The sequence below is a fragment of the Thermobia domestica genome, chromosome 1, assembly GCF_964235325.1.
Source record: "Thermobia domestica chromosome 1, izTheDome1.hap1.1, whole genome shotgun sequence".
NCBI classification, from domain to species: Eukaryota; Metazoa; Arthropoda; class Insecta; order Zygentoma; family Lepismatidae; genus Thermobia; species Thermobia domestica.
The window spans coordinates 194,157,310-194,185,021 of NC_137454.1; the positions used below are offsets into that span (position 1 = coordinate 194,157,310).

General features: G+C 35.9%; 1 protein-coding gene across 1 annotated transcript in view; it reads left to right on the forward strand.

Moving 5' to 3' along the window:
• Nucleotides 1–20,843, forward strand: part of Dhpr (dihydropteridine reductase) — a 35,738-nt gene extending 14,895 nt beyond the window's left edge. Inside the window, exons 3-6 of the mRNA XM_081767751.1 lie at nucleotides 5,362–5,467; nucleotides 8,358–8,498; nucleotides 14,052–14,244; nucleotides 18,021–20,843. Of these exons, the coding sequence (XP_081623877.1) occupies nucleotides 5,362–5,467; nucleotides 8,358–8,498; nucleotides 14,052–14,244; nucleotides 18,021–18,120 (540 nt within the window). The 3' untranslated portion in view covers nucleotides 18,121–20,843. The remainder of the gene's footprint in view (nucleotides 1–5,361; nucleotides 5,468–8,357; nucleotides 8,499–14,051; nucleotides 14,245–18,020) is intronic.
• Nucleotides 20,844–27,712: the final 6,869 nt, after the last annotated feature.

A 27,712-nucleotide genomic window follows, 5' to 3' on the forward strand; every position in this document is an offset into this window, starting at 1 on the left:
GTAGTGGCAAGGAATTAATAATTTACAGGAACTGTGATTTACTAAATTTTATTCATAAATACACCATCTTCTTTGCAAATAGTTGACCTAAAGATATATACATTGTTCTGCAATAACTTTGGAAGAATATGGAAAACTTCAACATATTTAATGCAATGGAACACTTCCCTGAGAATTAAAGTTCAGAAATTTTGTGCTATTTTTTTTATGCAAGTTTACTCAATGTTATTTAAAAATTTCATAAAACTTTCTTTGTCTCGTAAAGCCATAAAAGATTTTTTTTTTTTTTTTTTTTTTTTTTGTTTAACCACTAACTGTTTTGAAAATCATTTGATACTGCAAATTTTATGTGAAATACTGCTAAAACCATTTCCCTGTTTACTTCCGTTGTGGACGGAGGTATTTCCATTTTGGAAAATATTAATGTGTTTATTTCGGAGTTTAATAATTTTTTTATTTGAATATGTCAAATTATTAAATGTAAATAAAACTTCCAGCTGGAAAAATGTTTATTTTCTGTAATTTGTAGACCAATGCATCCTAGCAACTAATGGTAGTTTAGTAACATTTTAATTTATTTGTGTATTTATGTATTTTAGGTTGATGTGATGGTGTGGATTTACTCCGATTTGGTTATAAAGAATATTTCAATAGTGAATGAATATATACATATATATATATGAGAGTAAAATCAATACCCAATTTAGGCATGCACTGAAAACAGTATCAATCGAAATTATGAAGTAATATATTATTACTCCTCTAAATATGATCTAGATATATACATATATTCAGTGCTGTATAGCACAGAAGAAGATGGAGTAATCGTTGAAACGGTGACTGGTTAAAAAAAAGGGGAAATAGTGAAATAATTTAAATTGCAGAGTTACTTTTTTTAATGTTTTCTCTCAGGGTTATTCTTTTATGTGGACAGGTTAGATACTGTTTCTTTCTTCTCTTTTCTTTTTCTTCTTTTCTTCTTCTTTCTTTTCCTTTCTTTCTTTCCTAGTCTAACGGCCATACTCATGTCATCTCATTTTAATGACATTTCAATTTCTTTGGAATGTTTTTATTTCTCTTTTCTTCGGTGAAGTGTCCGCCTTATTCAACACACGGTTAATATTTCGTATGGTTTCTTCTGAAATCGTTGCTATGGAGATGACATGAGAGATGGGGTTAGAATGTTCGTTTCACGGAAACAGGGAGTTTTCATGTTGATAGGGTTGCAACCTTGCAGCGTGAAAGATGCGTGTAAACAACACGTAAAGAGTGGAAAGACATGTACGAAATCCGGCATATTCCATGCAGTTGACACACACGTTACCTCATGAGGATCTGCCGACAGCTGCTTTTCATTTAATAAAAATGTAATTGACATGTTAAATACAGGTGATAGTGAATTAGTGGGCGTGTTAGGGGAAATATTCATGTAACGTACATCGCATTATGTACTATACATGGTCAGGACCGTGCATATGTGTATGACAAACTGGAGACTTGGTGCCTGAATATTACATGTCTCCTATGCCTATAACGTGAATGTTTAGCTCCAATCCACCTTGTTCACCACACGTATCTGTTTAATCCATTTATTGGCAATCATGATCGTTGCATGTTCCCGTTCACCTGCACATTGCCTGTACACTGCACGTAGGGGAGTTACACACTTCGCATGTACATGAAAATGATAAATGTAAAATAACATATTCTACATCATGCTTTTTCCATGCTATACGCTAATACATGGTATTTACATGTAATGCGAATGTCACACATGTAATTACAAGTTGATAAACAGGCACCTTCTTGTACTTTTCATTCTTACTGTATTGCAAATGTTATCAACAACCCATTCAGGGTACTTTACATGTACATGTTCCCTCCATTATTTGCATGTGAGTGACTACGTGTACATTGCATGTTTTCAGTTTAATGTATAGGCTCTGTACAACGCGTGTTTCCGTGCAAAATGTCCAAGCGAAGTTTAATACTTTTTCGACATGCATATCACCTGAAGACAATGTGCCTGTAATATTTTTTTTATATGTGTTTTCGCCGAAACAGGCATCTGTATAATGCCTGTCGAAATCTGACACTTTTACAGGCAGTTCCATGTACAAAACCTTGTATGTTTCCTCAAAAATTTTCATGATAGTTGATAACTTCTATAAGTTTTCTACGCTATGAAGTTCTCTGCTCCCAGTCGCTACATTGGCTGTGAATGAGATTTGTCTAACAAGCTTTTCATTTATTTATTTATTTATTTACTTTACCAAAGATAGTTTGTGACTCACCCACTTTAGAGAGGAGTAACAAAATTTCATAGTTTCAACAAGTTTTATATTGTCGCGTTAATATTTACATTCTCCGGAATGTAAGAGTGGGCGGGAATAGCGTACTATTCGCGTGAGGAAGGCCTTGAAAGCTTTGCAGTGCGAGTTCCAAGTAACATTCTAGAGATGAAAATTCTTGTCTGCTGTGCATTAATATCACTACTTCGGGCTTTAGCGTCCATTTTACCACCTAGACTATATGAGACGTGGACCTACAGCTTAGCCTGGGGCAAACTACTGTACATGAGCTCTCATGGGGAATTGAACCCATATCTTCCACACCAAAGGTGCGTACGCTAACCATATAACAGCGAGGAAGTCCCGGTCTAGTTCTGCATTTTTCTTAGTCGTTAATGTCAGCACTCATACACAATGTACAGTATTATTGTTTAGAAATAACCAAAACTTTGGATGAGAATCTTGTATAAGCTTTCATGAAAACACGGTGAAGTGATTCCTTCATTACTCATTGTATTGCTTGTTTAGCGTTAGTCCCTCATTTCTCAACATCTCACCGGGCATATAATTATATATATATATATATATATATATATATATATACTTACTTGTAAATAGTTAGTTGTGACACGGGACCCACAGTTGTAAATAGTTAAAGACAAGGCTTGAATTCATCCCAGATCCACGTTAAGTGTATCATTGCAAGAGACCCGATTTCTATGAACTTTCGTAAAAAATCTGTCAATTTTGGTTTAATGTGTGTTTATTTTCTTCAGGGCTTCGTGATCATCCTAGTTATTGCTTAGGATTGATACTAATCGAGAATCAGAGATAAATTCACCCCTAACTTGGAGTTACATCATAAACATTATATAATAATCATAACAAAAAGTTGCGTTATATAATCATCCAAATAGAAATCCAAATGCAAAATTTTCAGCGATGATTTTTGCCATCTTTATTAGGTATCCCTTCAAAACTTATTTATGTTGCTTGAAGAACCACATTTTTATTTCATCAATTCCTTGTATTGTAGAAATAATGTATTTGGTCCTTCGAGTCTTGCTGCTAAATTTCCTTACTTCAGTAGCTGTCATGCACACACTATGTTAAGAAAATGATCCCATGGCATCCGTAAAATATATATTCTATTTTTGTTCAGTGTTATGAATATTTTCTTTGAGGCTTTGTCAGTCATCCCACCGATCTGAGCTTGTTATCGGGCAAGATTTGGGTAGCAAAATTTACGTCCATTTGAAAATATACAGGGTGGACTATTTATCTTGAAACACCCTTGTGACTTTTAAGCTGACATTTTATATATATATATATATATATATATATATATATATATATATATATATATATAAAACAGCCTCTGTACGATTCAAATATCGACAGAAGGACATTGCCATAGTTTATCAGTAATATTATTAAAGACTTTACGTCAAATTATTACACATTTCAAATCTATACACCAAACGAAAAATTACCCACATTTGTTATTCAGTGTAATAAACTAAGGACGCTACGCTATCAAAACCAGTTGAGAATGCTCCAAGAGCATTGCCAGAACGAACTCAAAAAGAATGGAAAGATGGAGCGGGAAGGATAACAGTGATTGGTTCACTTTGGGACTTCTTTCTGCATCATTTCTTTGTTGCAGTGGTTTCATTATATAATAATTTTGGAGAGTTGTTTCCCTGGAAAATTTAAAGGAAACCAGATCATTCTTTGAGTTTATCACGTGTACCACTGGTTCGAAACAAGTCTCGAAAATAATTATGTAAAGAAACCACTGCAACAAAGAGGAACGCTGCAAAGAAAATTTCACAATGAGCCAAAATTATTCAGTAACCGAACACTTACTGAGATGAGTTGACCATTTACGAGGGTCATTTCTTCATAAATAATGCACACTATGGGAAAAATGCGGAGTAAATGATGAAATAGAGGTAAACATTTGAAGAAAATCGCCTGTGTGACATTTATGAAACTTTCTAACACCACAGATTCCCCCTGCGTCAATATGCGGAATTCAGACAAGTGGTTTACAGAAGAGAAACTTTTCTGCCTGATGGATCCCCCACTTGACTGCAGAACAGAAACAGACATGTCTGGACAGTGCAAGTGTTGAAACAGAGATTCCACGTTGAAAGTGAGGACTTCCTGCGTCCCATTAGGATCAGAAATTTTGAGCCGGAGCTTAAATCACGATCCCACGAGTAGAAAGCTCCATCTTCTTCAAGGAGAAAAGAAAGAAAAAAAATTTGCTGATCTCAATCAAAGATTAAGCAAATTATGATTTTTGCTTACGATCACCAAGGCATTATCATAATGTACAGAGTTCTATGTGGAAGATGTCGCACGAGCGTATTATTGCGAGCTCCTGCTGAAACTGCGCAGAAAAATACAAAATCCGACCGCAGTTGCTCAGGGCAGGTCCACTGATTCTCCACAACAGTACTTGCCCGCACATTGCTAATTCTGTGCGTACAAAGCTTCACAAATACAATTGGGAAATGTTACCTCATGTTCCTTACAGTCCGGATATAAGTCCACCAAACTACGACCTGTTCCTAAAGTTAAAGTTTGCGTGAATGTCGGTTCCTATATCTGGAAGAGTTTTCTGTAGTCGTTACACGAACCATTCAACAATTTCACAAAGATAGCGTCCTAGATAAAATACAGAAGCTACCCGGACGTTGAGATTTCCGTCATTGCCAAGCAGGGAGATTATATTGAAGGCCTGTAAAGAGATCCTCTCCAAACAATAAACTTATAAGCCACAAAAAATAGTGTGCATTATTTATGAAATGACGTTCGTATTTATGTCTACAGCGTCCATTAGTAAATACTAATAATTTCGAACACTTAAAATCAAGTAGACCTAACCATAGTAACAAAGATCGGAAAGCTTAACCAAAATGAGACGACTGGAATGAATGCATTCATTATTTCTGAACCCTAAATTAAAAACAATAAACGAAAGTTACTTCTATTAATGTCAAATTGCAGTAATAGGACGTAATTGCTTTTATCAGTGTTTTATGTGAGATTTCCATTTTAGGAGGCCAACGTGTTGCAGTTGGTAGGAGAACTACTTAAAGGAGATAAAGTTGATGCTGTGATATGCGTTGCAGGAGGTTGGGCTGGTGGCAATGCGGCATCTAGAGGTAATTTCAAAATGCTCGATTTGGTGCTTGAGTCCATGCTTGTTCAATACATTTAGAAAATTCACGAAACAAAATAGCAGTTATTTTCTATTAAAATCTTCAAGTTATTCATTCACCTGGCTTTTCTGTATCCTGTTCGAGTACGAACACAAAGGACGCGAGTTCCCTGCTTTCAGACTGTCTGCTTCAACCTGCACCTGTCACGTTGGAGAATGTTCGTAAATAAAACAGCACACACAGAAAGCAGATTCAGACTTGTCAAAGCTTGGAATCTGCACTTATAAGTTCACCAAAATTAATTTTAATTCTAGCTCGCTAGGTGTCGGCACTGATTCTTTGCGCTGTAGTGTAAAATAAAGGTTTGGGCCTTAATTGAAGCTATTTTTAATGTACTGAAGTATAAGATAAGAAAAACAAATATCACAAGAGACTTGTGTTTGACAAATGCTGGAAAGGGAGAGGTGTGGATTTGAAGGAGGAAAGAGAGTAAATCTACATTACAATTTATCTCCATGTTTATTGCAGTTATTTCAAAAATATGTTGCTCAGATATATAACATTTTTAGCTTCATTATAGGACATAAATATGGATGTAGATACCAGTTGCATTCTGTTTGAATTGTAATGCGGCGCTATCAAGAAACTCTTCATTCGACGAACTAATCATCTTTCAAGTTGCTAGCAGATTTTTGTCTGCCGTTCTTTGTTCCGTACTTGCGCAGATAGCTCCGATAATCGGAGACAGGTTGTATGTTTACGTACCCTTACACTAGAAGTTATTGTTTATTAATAAAGATATGTCGATGTATGTTACTATCTATGTGAAAGTTTCTCAAAATACGGTTCTCAAGGTCCACCTTTGTGAACACCTTAAATTGGACAATAGTCAGAAAAAAATCAAGTGAATTGCATAGTATACACACTATAGTTAAAAATTTCAAACAGGTATAATTCTGGATTCTGCAAATAATTGATTATACAAGATAAAGGTTTTCCAAATTCTGATGGGTTATATAAATATATCATAATAAAATACTTTTGAAAGCCTTCTACTGGAAGCCTAATATGTATTGTGTTGTATTAATACCAATATAAAATTAGGGGAATTTCAGTTAATACGATTTTAAAAATATAAGTATGGTGATCTTAACATATGCTCCAAACATTTAGGGAACAAATGTAGGGTGATCCGTAGAACATAGTGACTTATAAAAGTGGTCCCACTCAGAAGAATTGAAAAATGCTGACCTATGTAATTAATTGCCATTCCTCGTATCCACACTATACCCCTTCCCTTTTTTCACTTTCTTCATATGCTCTGACAATACTGACAATGGTTGCGAAATTTCGACATTTATTTTTCGAACAAGATACGAAGAGGATAGGAAGTATCTTTTGAGTTTAATACGTATGATTTCACAAGTTTTTCGATGAATTACTTGTAGTTATCCTTGGATATGATAGAAAACTCAACAGGCAATTTTTCAGAGTGCAGGAGGGTACTTGCTTTATATAGTCATAAGGTCTGAGTGTGACCTGAGCTGCCTGTTTAAATAACAAAGCTGATTAGTTTATTACCTTCTGAAAAAGCTTACATTCTTACCTTGGCTATAAGATTGTATGTTGTTAGCAAAAGTAAATTGAAGAAAAGTTGATTTTTGTATTCCATTCATATTTTATTTTGTTCCAATGTGTGCTGGTAAAGGCAGTTAGTTGCCTCTGAATATCAGTTCAAATAAATCAAAACCGACAAGGAATACCAAAAGCTTTATTTATTTAATTATGAAAGCTGCTTTTATTAAAAACAGGAACTACAAGTTAACCGTAAGTTGTAAGAGTAGAATTTTCGAGACTGTTTAATAATCAACAAGTATCAGTTACGGAGATCATAACTTTACGATAACGTGAAAGAAGTTTTGATAATTATTGCAGTAAGTAGTACTTTTTTACTAAACAAATTCTTCAAACGCCTTAAGAAATACAGCAAAAGATTATCTGTTAAAGGAAAGTGGAAAAAACTGAAGTACAATTCAGATCATGTAGTTAATTTATTGTCCGTGAATTCAAGGTATTCATGAGTCGGTTATAGTGATTTATTTTTAGGGTGGATTTTTAACGTCCGAATGTTTGGGGCTTTAACAAGGTGTTTTCACTTTTTTTTTTCTCTTTCACTTACTAAGTGATGTGTTCGTTGCTATGGAGGTACATTCACATCGTCAGACTATCCGTATGAAACAAATTGCAACAGCAATATTGCAATATTTCGCTCCCCCAGATAAGACTGTCGTAAGTACAATAGAATTTAATTTTTTATTAATTTTTAATGTGTAATAATTGTAATTTCTATATATTAAAAAAGTCTCTATAGTAATTAACACTATACATATTGAAATAACATTGTAGTTCCCAACAACAACAAAATAATAATAGTAGTTTCTTTAGATTTTTTTCTTTTTCGTAAAATGGACATTTTCAAATTATGACAGTCGTATTCTGGGAGTTCGATTTGTTGATGAGAACTTACTCCTAAGGATTACTTAATTATAGCCAACAATGAATGTTCAGTTTTAATGTAGATCTCAAAGCATCAGTAAACTGCAGAATTCAGTACTACTTATGTTATAGATCAGAATTAATCATAACTACGTATAGAAGCAATTTGCAGAATCAAATTCAAGTAAAGCTTCTTTATTAGTTCCGATTATGATTTTCATTTGATTATAGAAGAATGTTATTCAAGAATGAATAATGGTATTAAGATAATATAGATGTCGGTTTTTGCTGGGTTAGTTCTCACAGGAGACTTAAATTTCATTCATTGAGGAATGCAAAATCTACCGGTTTTATCCAACCCTGACTTAGTTATTTTTTTCTTTTCTTTTTTTTTCAGATCTTATAAAGAATGCAGATCTTATGTGGCGACAGAGCGTGTGGAGTTCAGCTATTGCTGCCTCTATTGCTGCTAAACATTTGAAGGAAGGAGGGCTAATAACATTACCTGGTGCGAAACCAGCCCTAGGCCCTACACCAGGTATGTCATTTGATTTGTTACCTGAAAAATACGCCTAATCACGTTAAATTCTGTAATAAGTAATACAAGCATAAAAATATTCTATTATCCTTGTTACATAATTCAAATGTAAGTATAAATACAATTCATCCATCTTTTTCCAAATTTCTACCACATACACGAGCCTTAATTCTCTGAAGTTACTTACCCATTATATCACACACGGGTAACACTTGAAAGTATTCTGCAGTCTTTTAAGACTGACAATACTAGTGTCCCGTCTTACAAGTTATATTGTTAAATATGGAACAAAGGTACCTCTTCTCCATCAGAATCGTGCTCACTTCGTTGGTGTTCGGTCACACTATTCTGAATGCAGCTTGCACTCACTAATCTAAATAGGGTTCGGGCTCAAGTCTAATCACTAACCACAAATCCGGACATGTCTGGTCAGGTTCCCACTAACCTGTGAAAGTCAGGGAATTCAGCTTACTCGCAAAAAGTTAGGGAGTACGGATTTTTACTTAGAACTCATTTCTCTTTTTGCCTTATCCGGTTATTTGGTAGGGGATATTTTCTAAAATACTTTAGTTTGCAGAACTTTTCTATATACTTACAATATATATATATATATATATATATATATTGTACGTGTACACACACAGTAGATAACGGACCCCTGGTCGGGAAGAGTATTATTTTTCATTACTTATAGGTCTGAAAATTCGTAAATTCTGATTTGGATAACCTTGAATAGTCAGGAATTGAGTGTTCACCAAATAAATTGGAACTCCCTGCTGGTGTAGACTCAACATCAATTCCTGAATTTGTGTATGTGTATGTGTTAGACCATACGCAATATTTATAAATCGACAACATTTCTGGATTGACAAATATATATAATATCACGATTTTCGTAATACTTCCGTAAGTATTGAATATGGTTTTTCTATTTTAAACTTTTCTATCAGTATTCATTCCTAAATATTTTATATTTTCTTCAATAGTAAGATATTTACACTAAAACATTTTTTGAAAACTACGCAATTAGTGATTTGTTGTTTGTACACAACGAAAAATGAGAATGCTAAATATGTAGTTTTATCAGGATTTAGAACTATTACATTCTTGAGCCATAACCTTTCTTCCAATTCCAATTTAGTTTATCTTTTGAGCCATGATATGGGGGAGGAAAGTATGATGATTGACAAAATCGAGTTTAATATTTAGCAGATTTCCACGTTTCATGTTCTCTGCGTGCCGAGAAAGTCATTTTTGTAACTCCTTTTCGTCCCGATATGTGTACACTCGCGTAGATATTTTCATAAGTTAAATAATAGATTTATATAAACATTACACAGGGTGTCTATCGGTCACGAAAGTCACGAAATCAGAAAACAGTCATAAAAGTCACGAAATTTAGCTTTTTGGTCACGATTTTTTTTTTAACTACAAATGTAAGTACAGATTGGAAAATTTTGTTCTATAAAACGTCAAAATTCACCACCAAAAATGTCTGTGGTCTGCATTATACGCTACCAAATCGCAAGCAAAGTACGTTTCTATCGCATGGGCGGAAATTCGGCCTAATTCGCACCCATATTTGCCTGAAAATGTTAGGAAATTTTATGATTTGGTGAAGAGAAGATCACGAAATTTCATTTTGGAATTTTGGTAGACACCCAGTTACAGTAAAATAATGTTCGAAGCTGGATGATATCTCAAGTTTCTTGTAGCCTCATTAGCTACTAGGTAACTTATACCATTTGAAGTAGTCTTCAGCGCAGAAACAAAATCAGAAAATATATATATATATATATATATATATATATATATATATAATACAGAAGCAAGTGTTCTATTTTCATCTTTTTATTCTTCAGCTGGAGTAAGCAAATAACATGGACTTCATCAGTTAACTCTCATCCATGCATCACTGCTGAACTCTCTGGCAAAGGTGTTCAAACTCATGAGGTCGGCGCTCACGAGTTCGGAACTCACGCTCGCTTGACCTCAACCTCACGAAGTGAGCGTGAGGTTAGATTGGTTATGTGAGCGCGAGGTCAGACTGGTGATGTGAGCGCGAGGTCAGACTGTTGATGTGAGCGCGAGGTCAGACTGGTGATGTGAACGCGAGGTCAGACTGGTGATGTGAGCGTGAGGTTGAGTGAGATTAGGTCAAAGTGGTCACCTCTGCTCTCTGGTCATCGACTTTCTGGAATGTTCACAAGCTACCAGTGCGGTTTCCCAATAGGAATTCTCAGAATTCGATTCTTCTATCTTAACCAGATCCTGAATCGTTTCTATGCGAACCGACCTTAGAGTTCGAATCAACAGTTTCATTCTCAGGGAACATTTTGATGATGTGACAGACATTCGTGTAGTCAGCTTTTTAAACATGGTGGAAAATCTCCGAAATAGCTGACCTTCCTACTATATGTAGCTCTGTTGTAATAATACTGGATTTGTAATAACTCTGCTCCATACTAAACCTCGTAAAACAACTTCTCCACTGTGGTGCACTACACAATTATTCACCAATTCAGTCGCCTAATGGAGTATTGCTAACATTGAGCACTTGTTTCTTTGCACCGCTTGTAAATATGTTTGTAACAATATTTATGATAAAACTTTGTAGAAGTATAAGAATCTTAACTTTTTTTTTTTGGGATGAGACATAACTGTGCTTGACTTCTCAGAGTCTGTTTTAATACTATATATATAAAAGTCCCAGAACAGTGCGGAAAAAGTCCTAGAACGGTCCAATATCTCGCGAAATATACAGATCAGCAAAACAAACAAAAACACATGTTACATAGTTTTGAATAAAATTTTAAATGGAAAACCCCATTTCTTATTGCACATTTGAATTCTCCAGAAAGAGAGAGTGATTTGACCCAGAATTGAAAACAGTGCCTTGACGGATGGCGCTTGAATCAACACACAAAAAAGGAAGGGTATCAAAACATTATGAAAATGCAAATTGTTAATCCCGTATTCTATGGCCATACGGTTAGCGTACTGGCCTGCGGAGTCAGAGGTCCTGAGTTCGATTCCCTGCGTAAGCGAACATTTTTTATCCAAATAATGAATTTATACATTTTAACTTGGATAAAAAAATAATGTATTTGTCCATAATTTATTAACTTGCAAGGAAATACAATTGCATCAAAAATGGTTTGTTTTTGTTGTAATTAACCCTATAACCGTATTACTAAGAACCACGTCGTAAAACTAGTTTGCGAAACATTTATCGAAATTTGTATGGTATGTAACTTGAATAAAGTACTAATTGAAGTTTAAACATATGGAGTTATTATTTGGGGAAATAACAAGAAAAAAAGGTTGCCTTGAGCGGGGATCGAACTCAGAACTCCTGACTCCACAATCTAGTACACTGACCGTATGGCCATAGAATACGGGACTAACATCTCGTATGTTCATAATATTTTAGTATCTTCCCTTTTTGTGTGTCGATTCAAGCGCCATCGGTGAAGGCACTGTTTTCAGTTCTGGGTCAAATCACTGTCTCTTTCTCTGTAGAATCCAAATGTGCAGTAAGAAATTGAGGTTCCCATTTAAAATTTTGAAGTTTACCCCCAAAGGGGGTTAGGATAGGGGTTGCGTTTTGTATTATTGGATAGCTTTTTCAAAACAATTTATCACGTGTTTTTCTTTGTTTTGCTGATACGTATATTTCGCAAGATATTGAACCGTTCCGATATACCTGGTCTTGTATATCGGCTTAATATTCTTAATGTATAGATTACTTACAAGTCTATTGAATACATCGCCTTTGGCCTTCGTCTCTGCGTCCACTCATCTATAGAATTAGGCACTGTCTCTATAGGGAACCCCGTCGCTGCCTTCACCAGGGAAAGTTTCAGACTGTCATTATTGTCATGCCTCCTCTTACAGACCATGCACTCAAGCGTTGACCACAACTTGTCCAACGGGTTGAGATCAGGGCCGATAGCAGGCCAATTATCTGGAGCAATGAAGTTCGGGACATTTCTCCTCAGCCACTCCTGGGTAGTGTGTGCATTGTGGGCTGGTGTGGAATCCTTTTGGAAGGTTCATTGTTGGTTTCTGAAAAAAATGTAGCTCAAACGCTTCACACCAGAGTTCAAAACAGTATTTGCGTACACTCTGGCTGACGTTTTCAACCCTTTTTCTAAAAAATGCAGCTTGGTGGTGCCATCATATGCCATTCCCCACCAAACCTTGATGAGGCCGGTTGATGACCCCTATGGGTCTTCGGGTTTTCTTTCGAGCTTCCTGTGAAGTTCAAGTATACATTTGGTCATTTTGTCGATTGAAAGCCTCCTCAATGTTGAATATCTTTTCATCTGTGAAAAAGACTTCTGTGTCCATAGTTTGCGTAATGCTGCAATAGGCGTTCTGCTTTTATCACCCTCTGCTCTTTTTGACGTGCATTGAGGAAGTGACCTGTACTTCGTCGGTAAGCCGTCAACCCCAAGTCACTTCTTAACACACCAGACATTGACATTTTGGAAATGTTCAGCTCACGAGAAAGCATTGATTGCTTTCATACAGGATTTCTCTGAATACGGGCCGCTATTGGTTGCACTAACGTTTAGTTCCTACGCTGCGTGGGTGGCCTTCCTTTGGACAATCGTCAACTGTCCCAGTCTTCGTGAACCGCTTGATGGTCCGATACACGAAAGATTTGCTAATATTTAACTTTTTAAGTGTTGTGAATATCACGGGGGCTGATTGACACAATTTATGAAGAGCTATTCCTGCCACACGATTTTTATAATCGCCCCACTCCATAGCTACACTTTCACGAACACACTTTCTCTATGACAGCTCGACTCATAATGACCTACTCCACTCTTGCACAGGCGGGTTGACAGCGACCTTAAAAACTGGATGTACAGTTCGAAGCATAGAAAATGTTACAGAAAGTTTAAGTCCAACTTAGGAACAAACTCTTGTGCTATGTGCTTATGCATTCCGAAATACACTTCTCATCGACTAGTTACTTCCGGTATTCAACCTAACACCCCCTCCTCCACCTCTTCTTGTCTAAAGTGGTGTGTGATGTAATGTACTCTTTTCATTCAGACGGAAAAGACAGGAACCAGTTTACAAGGTTTATCGCTCTTGAAAACCTCTTTCATTCGTTTGTTCTAAAATGCCTTTCTAGACCCTGAATAAAACAAAACGTCACAAAATGTTCCCATAGCTTCATAAATACCCTTATTTGCATTCTTTCCCTTCTTCAAAGGCTGCATATCACATCAACCTAGGAAGATGCTCCTTGTGAATTCTGTGGAACTTGTTAATTATGGCAGTAGGTTTTGTGCTTCCCAAAGTCTGTAATGCGGGTGCAGAGCTCTAAAAACTACTGACAGAAATGAGTGTTACAGCATAGAATTCCTTAATTTCTATTTTCGTTGCATCTGGTTTACAATTCTTAGTGGCGAATGTTGTTTCTATATCAGAACAACAAAACATTGTTTTTTGGTTTCCAAATGTGACTATATATTCGTATCTTGAACGATTTCAATGTCAGATTTGTCAACTATTTGATATGTTTGCTTTCAGCTATGATTGGTTATGGGATGGCCAAAGCTGCAGTACATCAACTCACAAAATCGTTAGCAGCAGACAAAAGTGGTTTACCGCCGAATTCTTTATCAGTAGCTATACTGCCAGTCACCTTAGATACACCAATGAACAGGAAGTGGATGCCTAATGCAGATTTCTCTACTTGGACACCTCTAGAATTTGTTGCAGAGTAAGTAGATATTTGATAATACACTTTAACTATAGGGTAATGGTATTCTTACTGAAGATGTTATTTAATGTGTAGAAACTATTGATATGGTAGTTGTCCATTTGTTTACATTATTAAGAATATCGTTCTAAAAGATTGTGACTTAAATCTTACCACCTTACTTTATTGAATGCAAGTACAAGTTTGGTGGCGGATGTTTTGTGTGCATGATTTTCTTTTCTTTCTTTGTATTATTGCAGAGTATGAAGTCTGTGTGCATATTCCTTCTTTGCATGCCAGAACGAATGGATCATTATAATAATGGCATAACGATGATTTAAAAAAAGAAAACATTGCCGTACATATGGACTCATGGGTGTACAAGGCCGTATCCCAATGCACAGGAAATTATTGACAAAGGATAACGTATGAACTGAAATTAAGGAGCATATAGGAAAATCAAAAAAGATAAAATACAGCAATTTTAGGATTGGTAAACCAATTTGTATACTCGGATCAAAATTAGAAACAGTTGACATTTCGAAGAACATGTGTTCCCATAGTACCATATAGCGAATGTTACGCTGAAGCGTCCGCTATATTGCTTTCATCTGTGTTGACAAACACTTTCTAAACATGTTAAAAACTGCAACATTGAATATCGTTGTTCCTTTCTACAGAAACCTTCCATGTGTAACTACCACGCGATGTTTATGATCAGCTTTCCTCTCTTAATTATCCTCCGATGTAAATTTCCTTCTCAACACACATTTTTAAGTTCTGAAATGTCAGTTCGTTTCATATTTTCCTCCGTGTAGAAGTATGATCATGTTATTTAAAGAACTCAGGCTTGAGATAATGCAGAAACGTAAATTTCAAGAACATCATTGAAACTTTTGGTATTTCATGATTAGTAGGATGAACAAAATAAAAATTACACTGTGTATTCGCCCTTACTCGTAATGCAATAAATTCAGTTTTATATATTCTTAAGACATTAAGAATATGGAGAATATATAGCACATACAACCAAGTGGTGCCACCAAAGAATGGACGCAGAAGGTTCTCGTAAGGAAGAAGCAATACATAGGCATCCAGACAACATTGGTTTATTATGACGTGAGCAAAAGTTGCAGAAAACTACTTACTTAGAATTACAAATCCGTCACAATACGGATCTGCCGGGTTATCCACAGTGTTTGGCAACTTTTGTAGTAGTCTCTAAATTCTTTTCGCTAACGCAGGGATCGGAGCAAGTATCGTTTTTTCAGCTGAAAATATTTTTCAAGAGAGGAAAGTCTATCAGTCTTTATTATTGAAACAAAAGTACTAGGTCTCTTTCTCTCGCTCATGCTTCGTCAAACTGTTATTGTGGTCAATGTACTGGAAAATGTCAGTGATCAGATATAAGAATAAAAATGATGAATAGAAGACCACATAATATATAGTTAACCGAGAAAGTTCTGTCGTTTTTTCACCCACCACCTTCGAACATCGATATGTCACCTAAGACGTACCAAGATCAAAAATAGTCCCCATCAGCATCTACGACCTTCTGCCAACGTTCTGAAAGGACATTGATTCCATCGCGGTAGAACTGGGTGTTCCGTGAAGCGCAGAAGATATCAAGTGCATTTTGCACCTCTACTAGGGATTTGAACTGGCATCCTCTAAGGTGATTGTCCAAGGAATGCAACAGATGACAATCGGGCGGTGCAATGTCCGGGGAGTGTGGCGGATGCAATAGTGTTTCCCATCCAAGGCGTAAAATTGTATCCCGGGTCATCCTAGTTTTGTGGGGCTTAGCGTTGTCCTTGAACAGGAGGACCCCTTGACGATTCAGAAGCGCTGGCTCCCGAGTTTTGAGTTTTTCTTGAACACGACTCAACTGCTGACAGTGCACAGTTGCATTGATGCTCTGACCAGGTGTTAGCAATTCCTGATGCACGATGCCGCTAGCAGTCCACGAAACACACAGGAGGACCACCTTCTAGTGCAGTGCTGGTTTCGGCTGTTTGGAACCGGTTCATGGGATGCTAACCAATGATGACGGCGCCGTGGAGCTTCGTACAGGACTCACTTCTCATCACATGTCAACACCCTGTCCAGAAATGACTCCTTCCTCAGACGAGACACTTTATAGAAACACAGGTGTCTGCTCGCGTTACCTTCTGGTGTCAAATCATGTGGGACCCGTCGACCAAACTTAGAGGGTTTCTCAAGTTGATGGAAGTGCTGCCGAATGGTTTCTCCACTCACACTGAATTGTAGTCCCAATTCCTCACGTATCTGGCCACTGTTCGCCTCAATTGTTGCGTGAAGATCTTCATTTTGTACATGTGTTGGTTTTCCGGCACGTGGTGCGTCTTCGAGTTTCATCGTCCGTAAACTTGTTCAACCACCGCTGCATTGTCCGCGTAGTCACGACACCCTCGTGCGAACGCCTAGCATATCTTCCGCTCCGCTCCAACGGCGCTTGATCCCAGTTTGAACTCCTACAGCATACACGCCCTTATGACACTGTGAAGGTCCCATGTTCACTCTGTCCTTACGCAAGTTCACAGTGTAACTAAACTGCCACAACCAGGTAGTATGTTAGATATATATCCACACTAACAATTGACCTTCAGCCTATCTTCTTTCGCATTCAACTCACGGTGTGAGGGCCAGTTGAACACAGATCTCCACAAAAAAGCGACAGAACTTTCTTGGTTACCTTTATACAAGCTAAATATAGTAAATGTGTGTGGGAGACATTTTGCCTCCCAGGAAAGAGGTTGCCAAGGAGTTTTTTTTTTACTACTACTACTACTACTGTCGTCACTTCATAATGATTCAGTTTTTAATGTTTCCTCTTTGTCGGTATTTTTTTATATCCGATCCTTGAAGTTTTTCCAATGTATAAAATCTCACAATTCATTTCAAAAAGCATTAAAATATATAATTTGGATTGCACTTCGGAGTAACTAGCATTTACACCGTCTTTCAGGTCTACAGCACAGTATTCAATTTAGCAATATAAAATTTGCTGAAAAAAAAAAAAGTGCGAAATTCCATTGATTCAAGTTTTATGTGCAAAGTTATTAGAAGTCATTGGAACTTTCGCAGGCAGTGTCTTTAACTACTGCTTTTATTGAAATAGTCTTTTGCATATGATTGAAAAAAAGTAGCAGTTTCGAATCTGATAATTTCCTGCCTTTATAACAAATTGTAATTTCAGAAAAAAAAATATGAACTGAATTTACTATAACCGGATGTAATAAATCCTTCAAGAGTGTACAAGCACATTATATTTCAGGTGGAGAATGCAATGAGGGCGGGAAAAATTCATGAAAATTGTCTCAAGAAGAAAAAATGTCACGCTCCCAAGTTGACCATGTGGTTCCAAAATGGATCTGGGTTCCATCTGACTTGACAAAAAAGGGAGAGGCTTAAATGCCTGTCATAAGACCTAAATAAACGGTTGAAGACAACACTGCATATCGTAAAAGGGTTAATCCCGTTATACGTGGTTTCAGTTGTAATAGTAGTGAACACATGACTTAAAATGTTAATAAAGCCGCTTGTGGAAGTTCTTTGCGTTGTCTTCTGTTATTAAAGCTCTTGCTTCACAATCAGGATGTCCGGAATTCGAATCCGATGCTCGACGTTCCTTTATTGTTTCCATAAGGCTTTTCCGTAGTTTCACTACCCAGATACTATGATGGTTGAAACCTTTAAATATGGGCCGTGGTCGACTTCTTTTCTTATTGAATGTTATTACTGTTGATCGTCCTCATACAAATTTCTCCTTGCAGGCTATTCCTTCGTTGGAGTCGTGGAGAAGACAGACCTCCTAACGGCAGCTTGGTACAAATGGTAACGAAAAATTATACAACGGAATTGCTTCTTGCCTGAACAGTGAATTTCTGGTGCTATGCTGCCTGATGGGGCCAAAAAGAGTGTTTTTGAAAAGCAACTTCCAAGTCCATCATATATATGTTCGTATTATGTAGTAGAATTTCCTAACTTGCATTTTTTTTTTTCCTGTTTGTTCCTAAGATAAGACGGTAGTTGATAGTTCCTTTGTAGTTCTTAATTTTGTTTGACATTCCATGACAATAAGTAATTTTGTAGATATATTGTAATTTTTGTCTTCCCTGTGCAATAAGACGAGTGAGTTGGTGACCAATATTGTAATTAAGTGTTAAATACTAGCAATCATAATTTTGTTAATTTCAATTTCCGTGTTCTTCTTTTAAAGATATTTTATTAATTGTTTCATGTAACCTTCCTGAGGACATGCATATCTTGCTGTCAGAAAAGAAATTAGGTTTACATTGTATAAAAAGTCACAATTATTAATTTTGTATAAATTGTAATTATAATTTGTATAAATTTGTATTGTTTGTTAAAACAACGGTTAATCATTAACGATATGTGGTTACTGTGAACATACCAGAATAATGCAGGTATGTTTTAATTAGACATATAACGAAAATTGGTAAAACATCAGCCATACCCGTAAGAACATAGAAAACAGTCTGTTCACTCCCTTGTAGATTTTCTCTTCTATCAAAGTAGCTTGCTTTTTTCTTTTTTTTTTCCCTCCTAAATTCTCGCCATTGCAGTTCCTGCTTCATATGTGTAACTTTACAAAAAAAATCTAGGACTGCAACTTCCTGTAAAAGAATTAATTTCCAGTTATAAATTATTTATCCATGCAAAGTACCTAACGCAATTCGGCATAAGTTTTTCCAATTTGCATTTTACCAAAGAGAAGTAATCCATAAGTGTGCAGTAGATAGAGGTTGACCGGACTGTTGAAATCTAAATCAGTGGTTTCATCAGATAAACTGTTATCGCATTCCATAGTCATGAGCATTTAAAGTGTCCACATTTGTATTTTACTTTGTACTATAGAGTATTAATAAAGTCTTATGTTAGTAAAACTCACGTTTAATGGTGAAAGTAGTTTTATGAAGATACTATATTGTAGAATAGTCGCGTACTACATTTAAAAAATAAAAAGTGCTCTTTCTGTAGATGGTTGCGTTCCTTTGGCAGAACAAAGGATCTGCAATTAATGCCCAAAATATCGCTGCTACTACAAGTACTTTGTAAAACTACTACACTATGTACAAAGCCAGTTATGGTTACATGTTTCAATTTGTTAATAAACTGTGTTCATTTTAGTTTTAAAAATAGTGAGAAAAAAATGAATTAATATGCAGAGAACGATTGTGATGCACCAGCTGTGTTTTAAGAATAGCTCTTGGTGGCCCTGTCAGGCTGTTTATTGTGCTAAATAAAAGGAAAACATGTTTTGGCGCTATATTGTTACAGAAAGCTGCATAATACGGACGTACTGACTAGCTTTTCTTTATCAATGGTGCATGGAAATGTTAAAAATATATATTTGGTATGTAAAAAAATGTTCAACTGTAAAAAAAAAATGCAGTTTCGTTGATGTACACTAAAGGATCAAAAAAAAAAAAAAAAAAAAAAGATTCTTTTACGATAATTTACACATTGCACGAAATAATTAATATATAATATTTGCAGTTGTCACTTCTTTGTGGTTGAATACATAAATTTAAGCATCAAATATATATATAAGAACTTGTATATTGAGAAGTTAGTTATATATATATAAATATATATATATTGAAAATATTTTATGTCTAGTTAACAGCTATATGCTGCTGGTGGAGATATTGCACAGATAGTTTTAAGGTAATTGGGGAACTATTTCTAGAAAACAAAGAAAAAAAATTAAAAATTACAAAACCTTAATTGATTTTTTAATGCTCATCAAAAGTGAGAATTTCGGAGTACTGAATTACTTCGTGATTCTCATAGACTTTGCACTGTAAGATCAATGAAATATGTTCCGTAAGTTCAGAGCTTTTCATTGAGATTTATTTTATAATCCGTCATAATATTGTACAATGGGACGAACTTGATTAGAAACGTAGACATATCAAATATTAGTCTTCATAATGCGAATTATAGAAAGATATACTTATCTGTGTATTATTTTGTAATAATCGTATAGTCAGTCAGTGCGCATTTTATTTAAATATTGTTAAATTGAGAACAAATATGTTTACTATTTTAAATATAAGTTGTATTTTTTTTCTGTGTATATAAAATTTTTGTGAGATACGAAAGTTTAGAGTTAACAGTTGTAAAGTTTATCATTGAAGTCTGACTAGGTTAAGTGAGAAAAAAGTTTATATAATATATATAACATTTGCTATGCATAATTTTTTTTCGATTTTTTTAAAAGAAGTTTGTAAAATGTACTTTTCTTTATATTGTAGTTTGTGGTTTTCTGTTGTTTCGTTCAGTAGTTATAAGATGAATGTTAAATGGAGGAAATTTTATTTAATCGTTATAACGGAATTGGAGCTTTTGAAGCATTCCGTATATCGAGTTAACATCTGTGAGATGGATTTAAAGAATCAGTCTATCGAATTTACATACAAATGAAAAAACAAAGCTTGTTAATCGAAATTTTTTAGCTGCCACAGGAACGTGTTAGTGCTGTTTGTACTTCATGAATATGACCAAGAAATACTTTATCTGTGATGGATAGTTCTGTACGACTATTTTTGTGTAAAAGTGTTGAGCATCAATTCAATGTGTATCATTTCATCTACCCAGCTATCTAGGAAGTATTTATGTATTTACAATTTTATATGCTTGATCTTGGTGCTGATGTTTTGAGCGGATTGGTATCAGATTTAATTTAAGAAAAAAAAATCATAATCACGTATTCATTCCCCCCTATTTTCTTTCGTTTTAGAATTGTAAATGTGGCACTTAACATATTCTATCAGCAAAGACTCTTTGTCTCAGGTAATATGTCAACAAGTTGGACCTAGTGGAAGCCATACGAATAAAAATGGAATCGAATAAGAACGTCAATGATTGAGTAATTCGTTATAGTCACAATAGACGAAAAATCAGACAATTGGATTTGGTCAGATGATAATTAAATATAAATTTCGTGGATATTCAATGACAAGCGAAGGATGGAGAAATTTCGTTTCTCTTGCCGTCAAATTAACTGAACATCGAAACTACTGGCAAAGAAACGTGGTCGTAACAGAACACTACCTCATACCAGAATTTGAAAAGAGAGTAATGTTACAAATAGTCTCAAATTAAATCAGCTTTTCAGAAAAGAACTTAATTTAGACCTGCTTATTAACAATTTCAACAAATCAAAAATTCCTTCAGACATTTTAATGCCCCACACAATAATTATCATTCTATTTATAAGTGTATATAGCTCCTGAATACTGTTTGCATTTCTTAGCTTTTGACTCTCCCCTGCAGTCGTGCTCACGGAGGACAGGAACAGGAAAAATAAGAAATAAAAACATAAGGTAAAAATAAAAGAAATGGAATTACCAAGTAGAGTAGTGCAGGAAATACCTTGTCAGAACCTAAGATCACACACCAAATGATAGAAACGTTGGAAGTCCAATTTGGCGGAGTTCATTTGTGCATTCTTTTGTTCATTGGTAGAAGGTTGCTAACTGATGTTGGTATTTTTTTTATCAATGCTGTGCAAATGTTCTGATTACTACTACCCATTCGTCACTTAATCATTTCCCATCTAAATTGAAATTATTATTATTATTATTATTCAGGTTGTCTATCGGTCAAGAAAGTCATAAAATCAGAAAACGGTCATGAAAATCAAGAAAGACACGAAATTTAGCTTTTGGGTCCCGATTTTTTTATCTGTACAAATATAAGTATAGACTGAAAAATTTTGTTCAAAATTCACCATCAAAAATGTCTATGGTCGGATTTAGGCGCTACCAAATCTCAAGCAAAACACACTTCTATCGCGTGCATGAAAATTCAATCCAATTCGCACGCAAATTCACTGTTGAGAATGTCACCAAATTTTATGGTTTGGGAAAGATAAGATCACGAAATTTCATTTTGGAATTTTAGTAGATACCCTGTTATTATTAATAACCTTCATACGCTCGCGTACTGCAAATTTACGTTTCCGCTCGCGCCGACGGCAATTTGGCCGTCATCGATTATTTACGTTTTTCAACATTCTGCATGATGCAAAGTGTATGTTTTTTTAGTAATTAGGTTTAGTACATTAAAACAAATCATTGTTGAACAAAAATATACTTACATTAAGTTACAACACTGCAAAATATGAATGAATACACAGTGAACAAAACACGAAAGAACATAAACTAACCTAATCAATATCCATGTCACTGTCCTCGTTGTGATATTGCTGGCATGTATTGCATGTAATAGTAATGGTGGAGGGCTTTTTGCAACGTTTTTTCCCACAAACTTTACATTCAAGGCGAGTTCTGCTGGTTTTTCTTGACCCGCAGATGTCGTAAATATCTCTTCGGATTTGTTGGACTGATTCATCATCATTAGTTTACTCCCTGAATTGTGCCAAGAACACCAGGAAATCTGTTGGCAAAGTTGAGATTTTTTAGAACGAACTTTTTCATTCATTAGCTCTAATTCTAACTCGTAAAGATACAGTCTTCTATTATTTTTGATGTTAGGGCAGTTAAAAATGAAACAGCCAATGAAAAATGATTAAATTTTTATGTAGTTGCGCAAGAAATATAATCACGTTTTCGTTCGCACTCACGGCAGATTGGCCCTCCCCCCACCACCAACTTTGAGATTGTACTGCGCCGGAAGTAGGCTCTAGTGAGACTGCAGAGACACAGAATCTAGAAGAGGAGAGTATAATAGAGAATACACACCCACCCAGCCATAATGTTAGCGCTCTGGGAAACAACACACAAAAACTAAAAATGATGGCCAATTTGCTGCGGGCGCGAGCGGATGAAGGATAAGTTAATTTTGAGACATGAGTCCTTAAAGAGACATTTCATTTTTAGTCCTCAGTAAGGATGGAATTGAATTTTATTAAAGGAATTTAATAGTAATTTGAGATTTACGGTAGATAATGAAGGCAAACTTGTTTATTTAGATCTTAATGTAAGTAGACAAAACAGTAAGTTCGTCACTAGTGTCCACCACAAGCCTACCCCGGGCACATATATCCATAGGAATCCGCTCATACTACAAAGATAAATATGTATTTGGAAGCATTTCTTTTTACGTGCCATTCGGTTTACCTCTGGAAACATTTACAGAAAGAGATTGGTCATTTATTAAAGCTTGGCAGTATGAATAGTATCCAGTTCCATTAATTAATAAATTAGTATAACCAGGTTAGAAGGTACATTACGTTTCAGTAGACCTAAAACTGACACGAATGCACAAAATGAGACTGCCTGTTTTTCCTAGATTGACAACGTTAAAGAAAATTTTTACACGAGTTTTTTCTCTGCTTTAAAGCCCCCAACGCTCGAGAAAAGAACATTACAGATTCTAATGAAAAATCGGTTTCTGAAATAAAATGCAGTTATGACGAAAGTTACAGAGGAAAATAAACCTCGTAGTCCGTGTTAAGGAACATGTTAGGGATGCTAAAGTGGAAAGCCAGGTGTCAGGTTATGGAAACATTTGAAAAACTCAACACACGAAAGATTCAAAACTTTGGGAACTAAAAATGAAATGACTCGTGTTTGAAAATTTACTTGTTTAAAAAAAAAAAAGGGGGGGGGGTTAAGTGACGAATGGGAAGCAGTAATTACACAATTTGCACAGCATTGGTATAATAATAAAGTACCAACAGAGTTGGCAAGCTTCCACCAATGAAGAAAACAATGCGTAAATTAACGGTGCCATATTGCACCCTGCGTTTCTAGAAGAAAACTTAGTAAGCACGAGCTGGAACATAAAAAATTATATGGATTTTGTCAAGAATGTATGAACCGCTATAAACCAGTTTTACATCCACCTGAGGAAAAGTGAAAAACTTAATTCAAAATTTATTAAGAATCTGTTTTCGACGTTAAAGTATGGATTTGTGTGTGTATGAGAGTCAGTCAGCTATTGGAATATATTTGAGTCCTATCGTACAGTCGCGAAAGAAATAAGTTAGCCGGGCAAGAGGGGAAAATAGTTCCAACCCTGTTCACGTGATTTAACTTCTTCGCGAGACTTGCTGCTTTTCTCTCCGTTCCCCATCGTGGTTCTTTCATCATAATCTCCCTCCCTCTTACCTCCATTTTCTTCTCCGTAACAGACTTCACATTCTGTATACATCCCAACGCTTATATCTCATTCAAAAACGAACTGCTCGACTTTGTGGTCTCGATATTGGCTCCATCAATCATATCATTTTCTCTTGTCCTCTCTACGAGAAATATCGCCAGCCATTTCTCGCCATTCTCCATAAATATTATGGTTCTGGTTCATTTAATGTTGATTTGTTAATTTTCACCTTATATCCACCTGTTCTTAATACCTATTATCTGTTTACAAAGATCTATGTTATGTCGCTCTTATAAGCATCTCCAAAGATTTATCTCATTCTTCCATTTTGTCTTTTGAAATCACTGTCTATAATTGCAGGGAGAGCGATGTTCGCTAAGGCAAGAAGAAGAATTGCTGCTTTTACGTGAGGTCTGTAAGCAGATGACTCTCCGAAGCAAAGTCAGTGTCTGCTGAAAAACAATCTTCTTTTCAATAATAAATTTAGTGCTTTCAGACAAAAGAAAAACTATACTCGAATTTGTTTTTAAGGATACATGGCATAGTTTGCAATCGAACCTATGACTTTGAAACCAGAGGTGAGCGCTCTACCATTGAGCCACCATACTTTAATTATGACAGGAAGAGGCGCTCCCGATTCCGACGTCGATTGATTGGGTGGAGGATTGATTTGGAATTTAGTCTCCGGTTCAGTGCCGAGACAATTTAAGACTTGGACCTACATCTTAACGTGGAATCCGAACCACATAAGCTGCCACCATTAATCGATCCCGGATTTCCCGCGCCGAAGATTAGCCTTTAACTATATAGTTACGAGGGAATTCCCACGGTCATGACGTAAACTTCATGATATTTGCTATTGTTGTTCACGAAATAAAATTTCAGTCTCGTCTCTTGAAGTATGAAAATCCAACTATAGTACGCGACAGAACATAACCATTTTTTCCGTCGAAGGTCAAGATCTAAGGGTTTACTTGTCCTTGCCATAAATCCTTCTTTCTAACTAGATTCCGGCGTTGCAGCTCCAACTCAGAATTATTCAGTCAGTATGGCTAACCCCATTACGGTTATCATAGTAGCATCGTAGAGCTTTTGTTCCGTCTGGCATACGTAGCTTTTACACTAATATAGGTTAGTATTAGCGTGATTGAAGAACGTACATTTCGGTTGCTAGGCTTTGCAATCAGCCCACGTCATTCGACAATATATGAAAGCTACGTAGGTCAGTTAAAAAGTTAGTTGAACTCTTTCGTAAATATTTGGCGGTTAGCGAACGCACATTTGCCCTGGGAGACCCCGGTTTGATTCCCGGTGGAGGTCATGTGCTTCGGATTCCACGTTAATAAGTAGGTCCCGTCTCATAACATCACTGCTGAAAGGGACGTTAAAATCAACTCAACAAATTACTTTGATGTAAATTATGTCGGGAGGTATGTAAATGTTATCGAATAGAGCCAAACTTCTCTACTCCCGATCGAAGCCTTGGTATTATGTTTTCTCCATAAGTGACGTAAAGGCAATGCCCTAAGTAGAAGAGGGGGAGTATGCGGGATATACTTCCTTAAATCTTCCACTTCGAGCACTGTGTAAAGCAATAGTAATACAGTTTAAAAGCCGAGATCTTCCTATTTCGATATTTTCAGTGCGTAGCTGATGGTCGTTATCTTGCGCCATTTGACAGACAGCCGTTCATGGACCGTAGCTCCAGTAAGTCAATTTAATACTTCTCTATATTTGCTAGCTAATTTTCTCACTATTTTAATATGCATTTGGGCCATTCTATCTCAAATCGACCAAAGTATAAGTATTTTAAAATTTCATGGTCTCAGATTTTGATAATTTTTTGTACATTGAAAGACATATTTGAGAATAGTTATTTCCCAAAATAAAACTTTTCCAGCCCTTATAGTTAATTAGTAATTAATTACGCAAGTAGCTTCAAGGTCACGACTCAAACACAGCTGTTTTAGCATTTTATTGTTTATTTCAATAAACATAAGTGCTATGGCTAAAAATTTTCATGCCCATGTAATTTTGCCTGTAAATTTCAAATCTGCAATCAAAACTATGAATATTGTATGGGTGTAAAGTTATAGCAGCATTTAGGTCCCAAGTTCAGGCCCCGGAATGAGCATGTGGTGAAAGTTGTACATGTGAAGTTTTAGAACAAGGTGAAGAAATAACTATTTTGTGTGAACCAAATTTGGTTTGGGGTATTTGACCCTAAGGCCCCCCAAAATCTGAATGTGTCTTTTGCCTCGTAACGAGCTTCTGAAATAATGATATAGGCTATTTGATATTGTATTACAACTATCCCACACAGTAGCCTACAATCATGGGCACCCAAAGCGGGCAGGGCCCACCTGTCTCACGAAAATGTATATGTAATATAGCAAACCGCATATATTAAATACCAGACGCAATATAGCAACCATGGAATGGTCACCCCCAGAAAATTTTCTTTGGGTGCCCCTGCCTGCAATTATAGCAAAAAATAACAGTTGCCTTATCTATTAAAATCAGTATTGTGGAATGTATCAATGTTTACTGAAATTCTTGAATAAATCGTTAATTTTATTAAGTCTCATGTGACACATTATGTGATCTTCCACTAGCCGTGATAGAAATGTGATATATTGCATCAGTAAGAATGTGACCAGCTGGCATCTATACATCGTCGGTTCGAGACCAGGGAAAAGTAGAATCGGGCCCTGCAGGGTGTAAGAACTGTGTTGTAGTCCTGATATCCCTCAGAATATTCCAGCACCATCCCAATCCACCATTTGCAGTGATAGACACACGCTATAAATTTTCCTGGACCCAAAACTTCTTACTTATTTCTTGTTCCAGGTATTGTTTTCACAGGGATAAACCTATTTGCTTGAGTCGTGCGATGCTGCTGAACATCTTTATTTGATATATATATATATATATATATATATATATATATATATATATATATAATGGATGTGATGTTGTCCACAGCCCCTTTATGAAATTGCTGTGCATTTAAAATTTAGTTCGCAGTTGTACTCTGTAAACTCGCACGCGTAACTAATCGCTTTGTCGTTCCACCTATGCCATCGCAAACATTTTTACCATGTGAAGTGGCAAAGAAATGCCACTCACATATAAGACGAAAGTCTGATTTGTGCATACAAATGTTCTTGAAATTTTTACAATTTTTATATTGAGCCCCAGAGCCATCACTGAAATATATGACATGCTTAAGAAATGGTAGCTCCGTTTTTAAGTTTGCCAAGAAGACTGTTAAGAATTCATGTACAGCCACACTGTCATATTTCAAATAGTCACTGATTACGCGATCACCTTCCAAGGCTCTTGTGGGTGATTTCCGTGGTTCATTAAC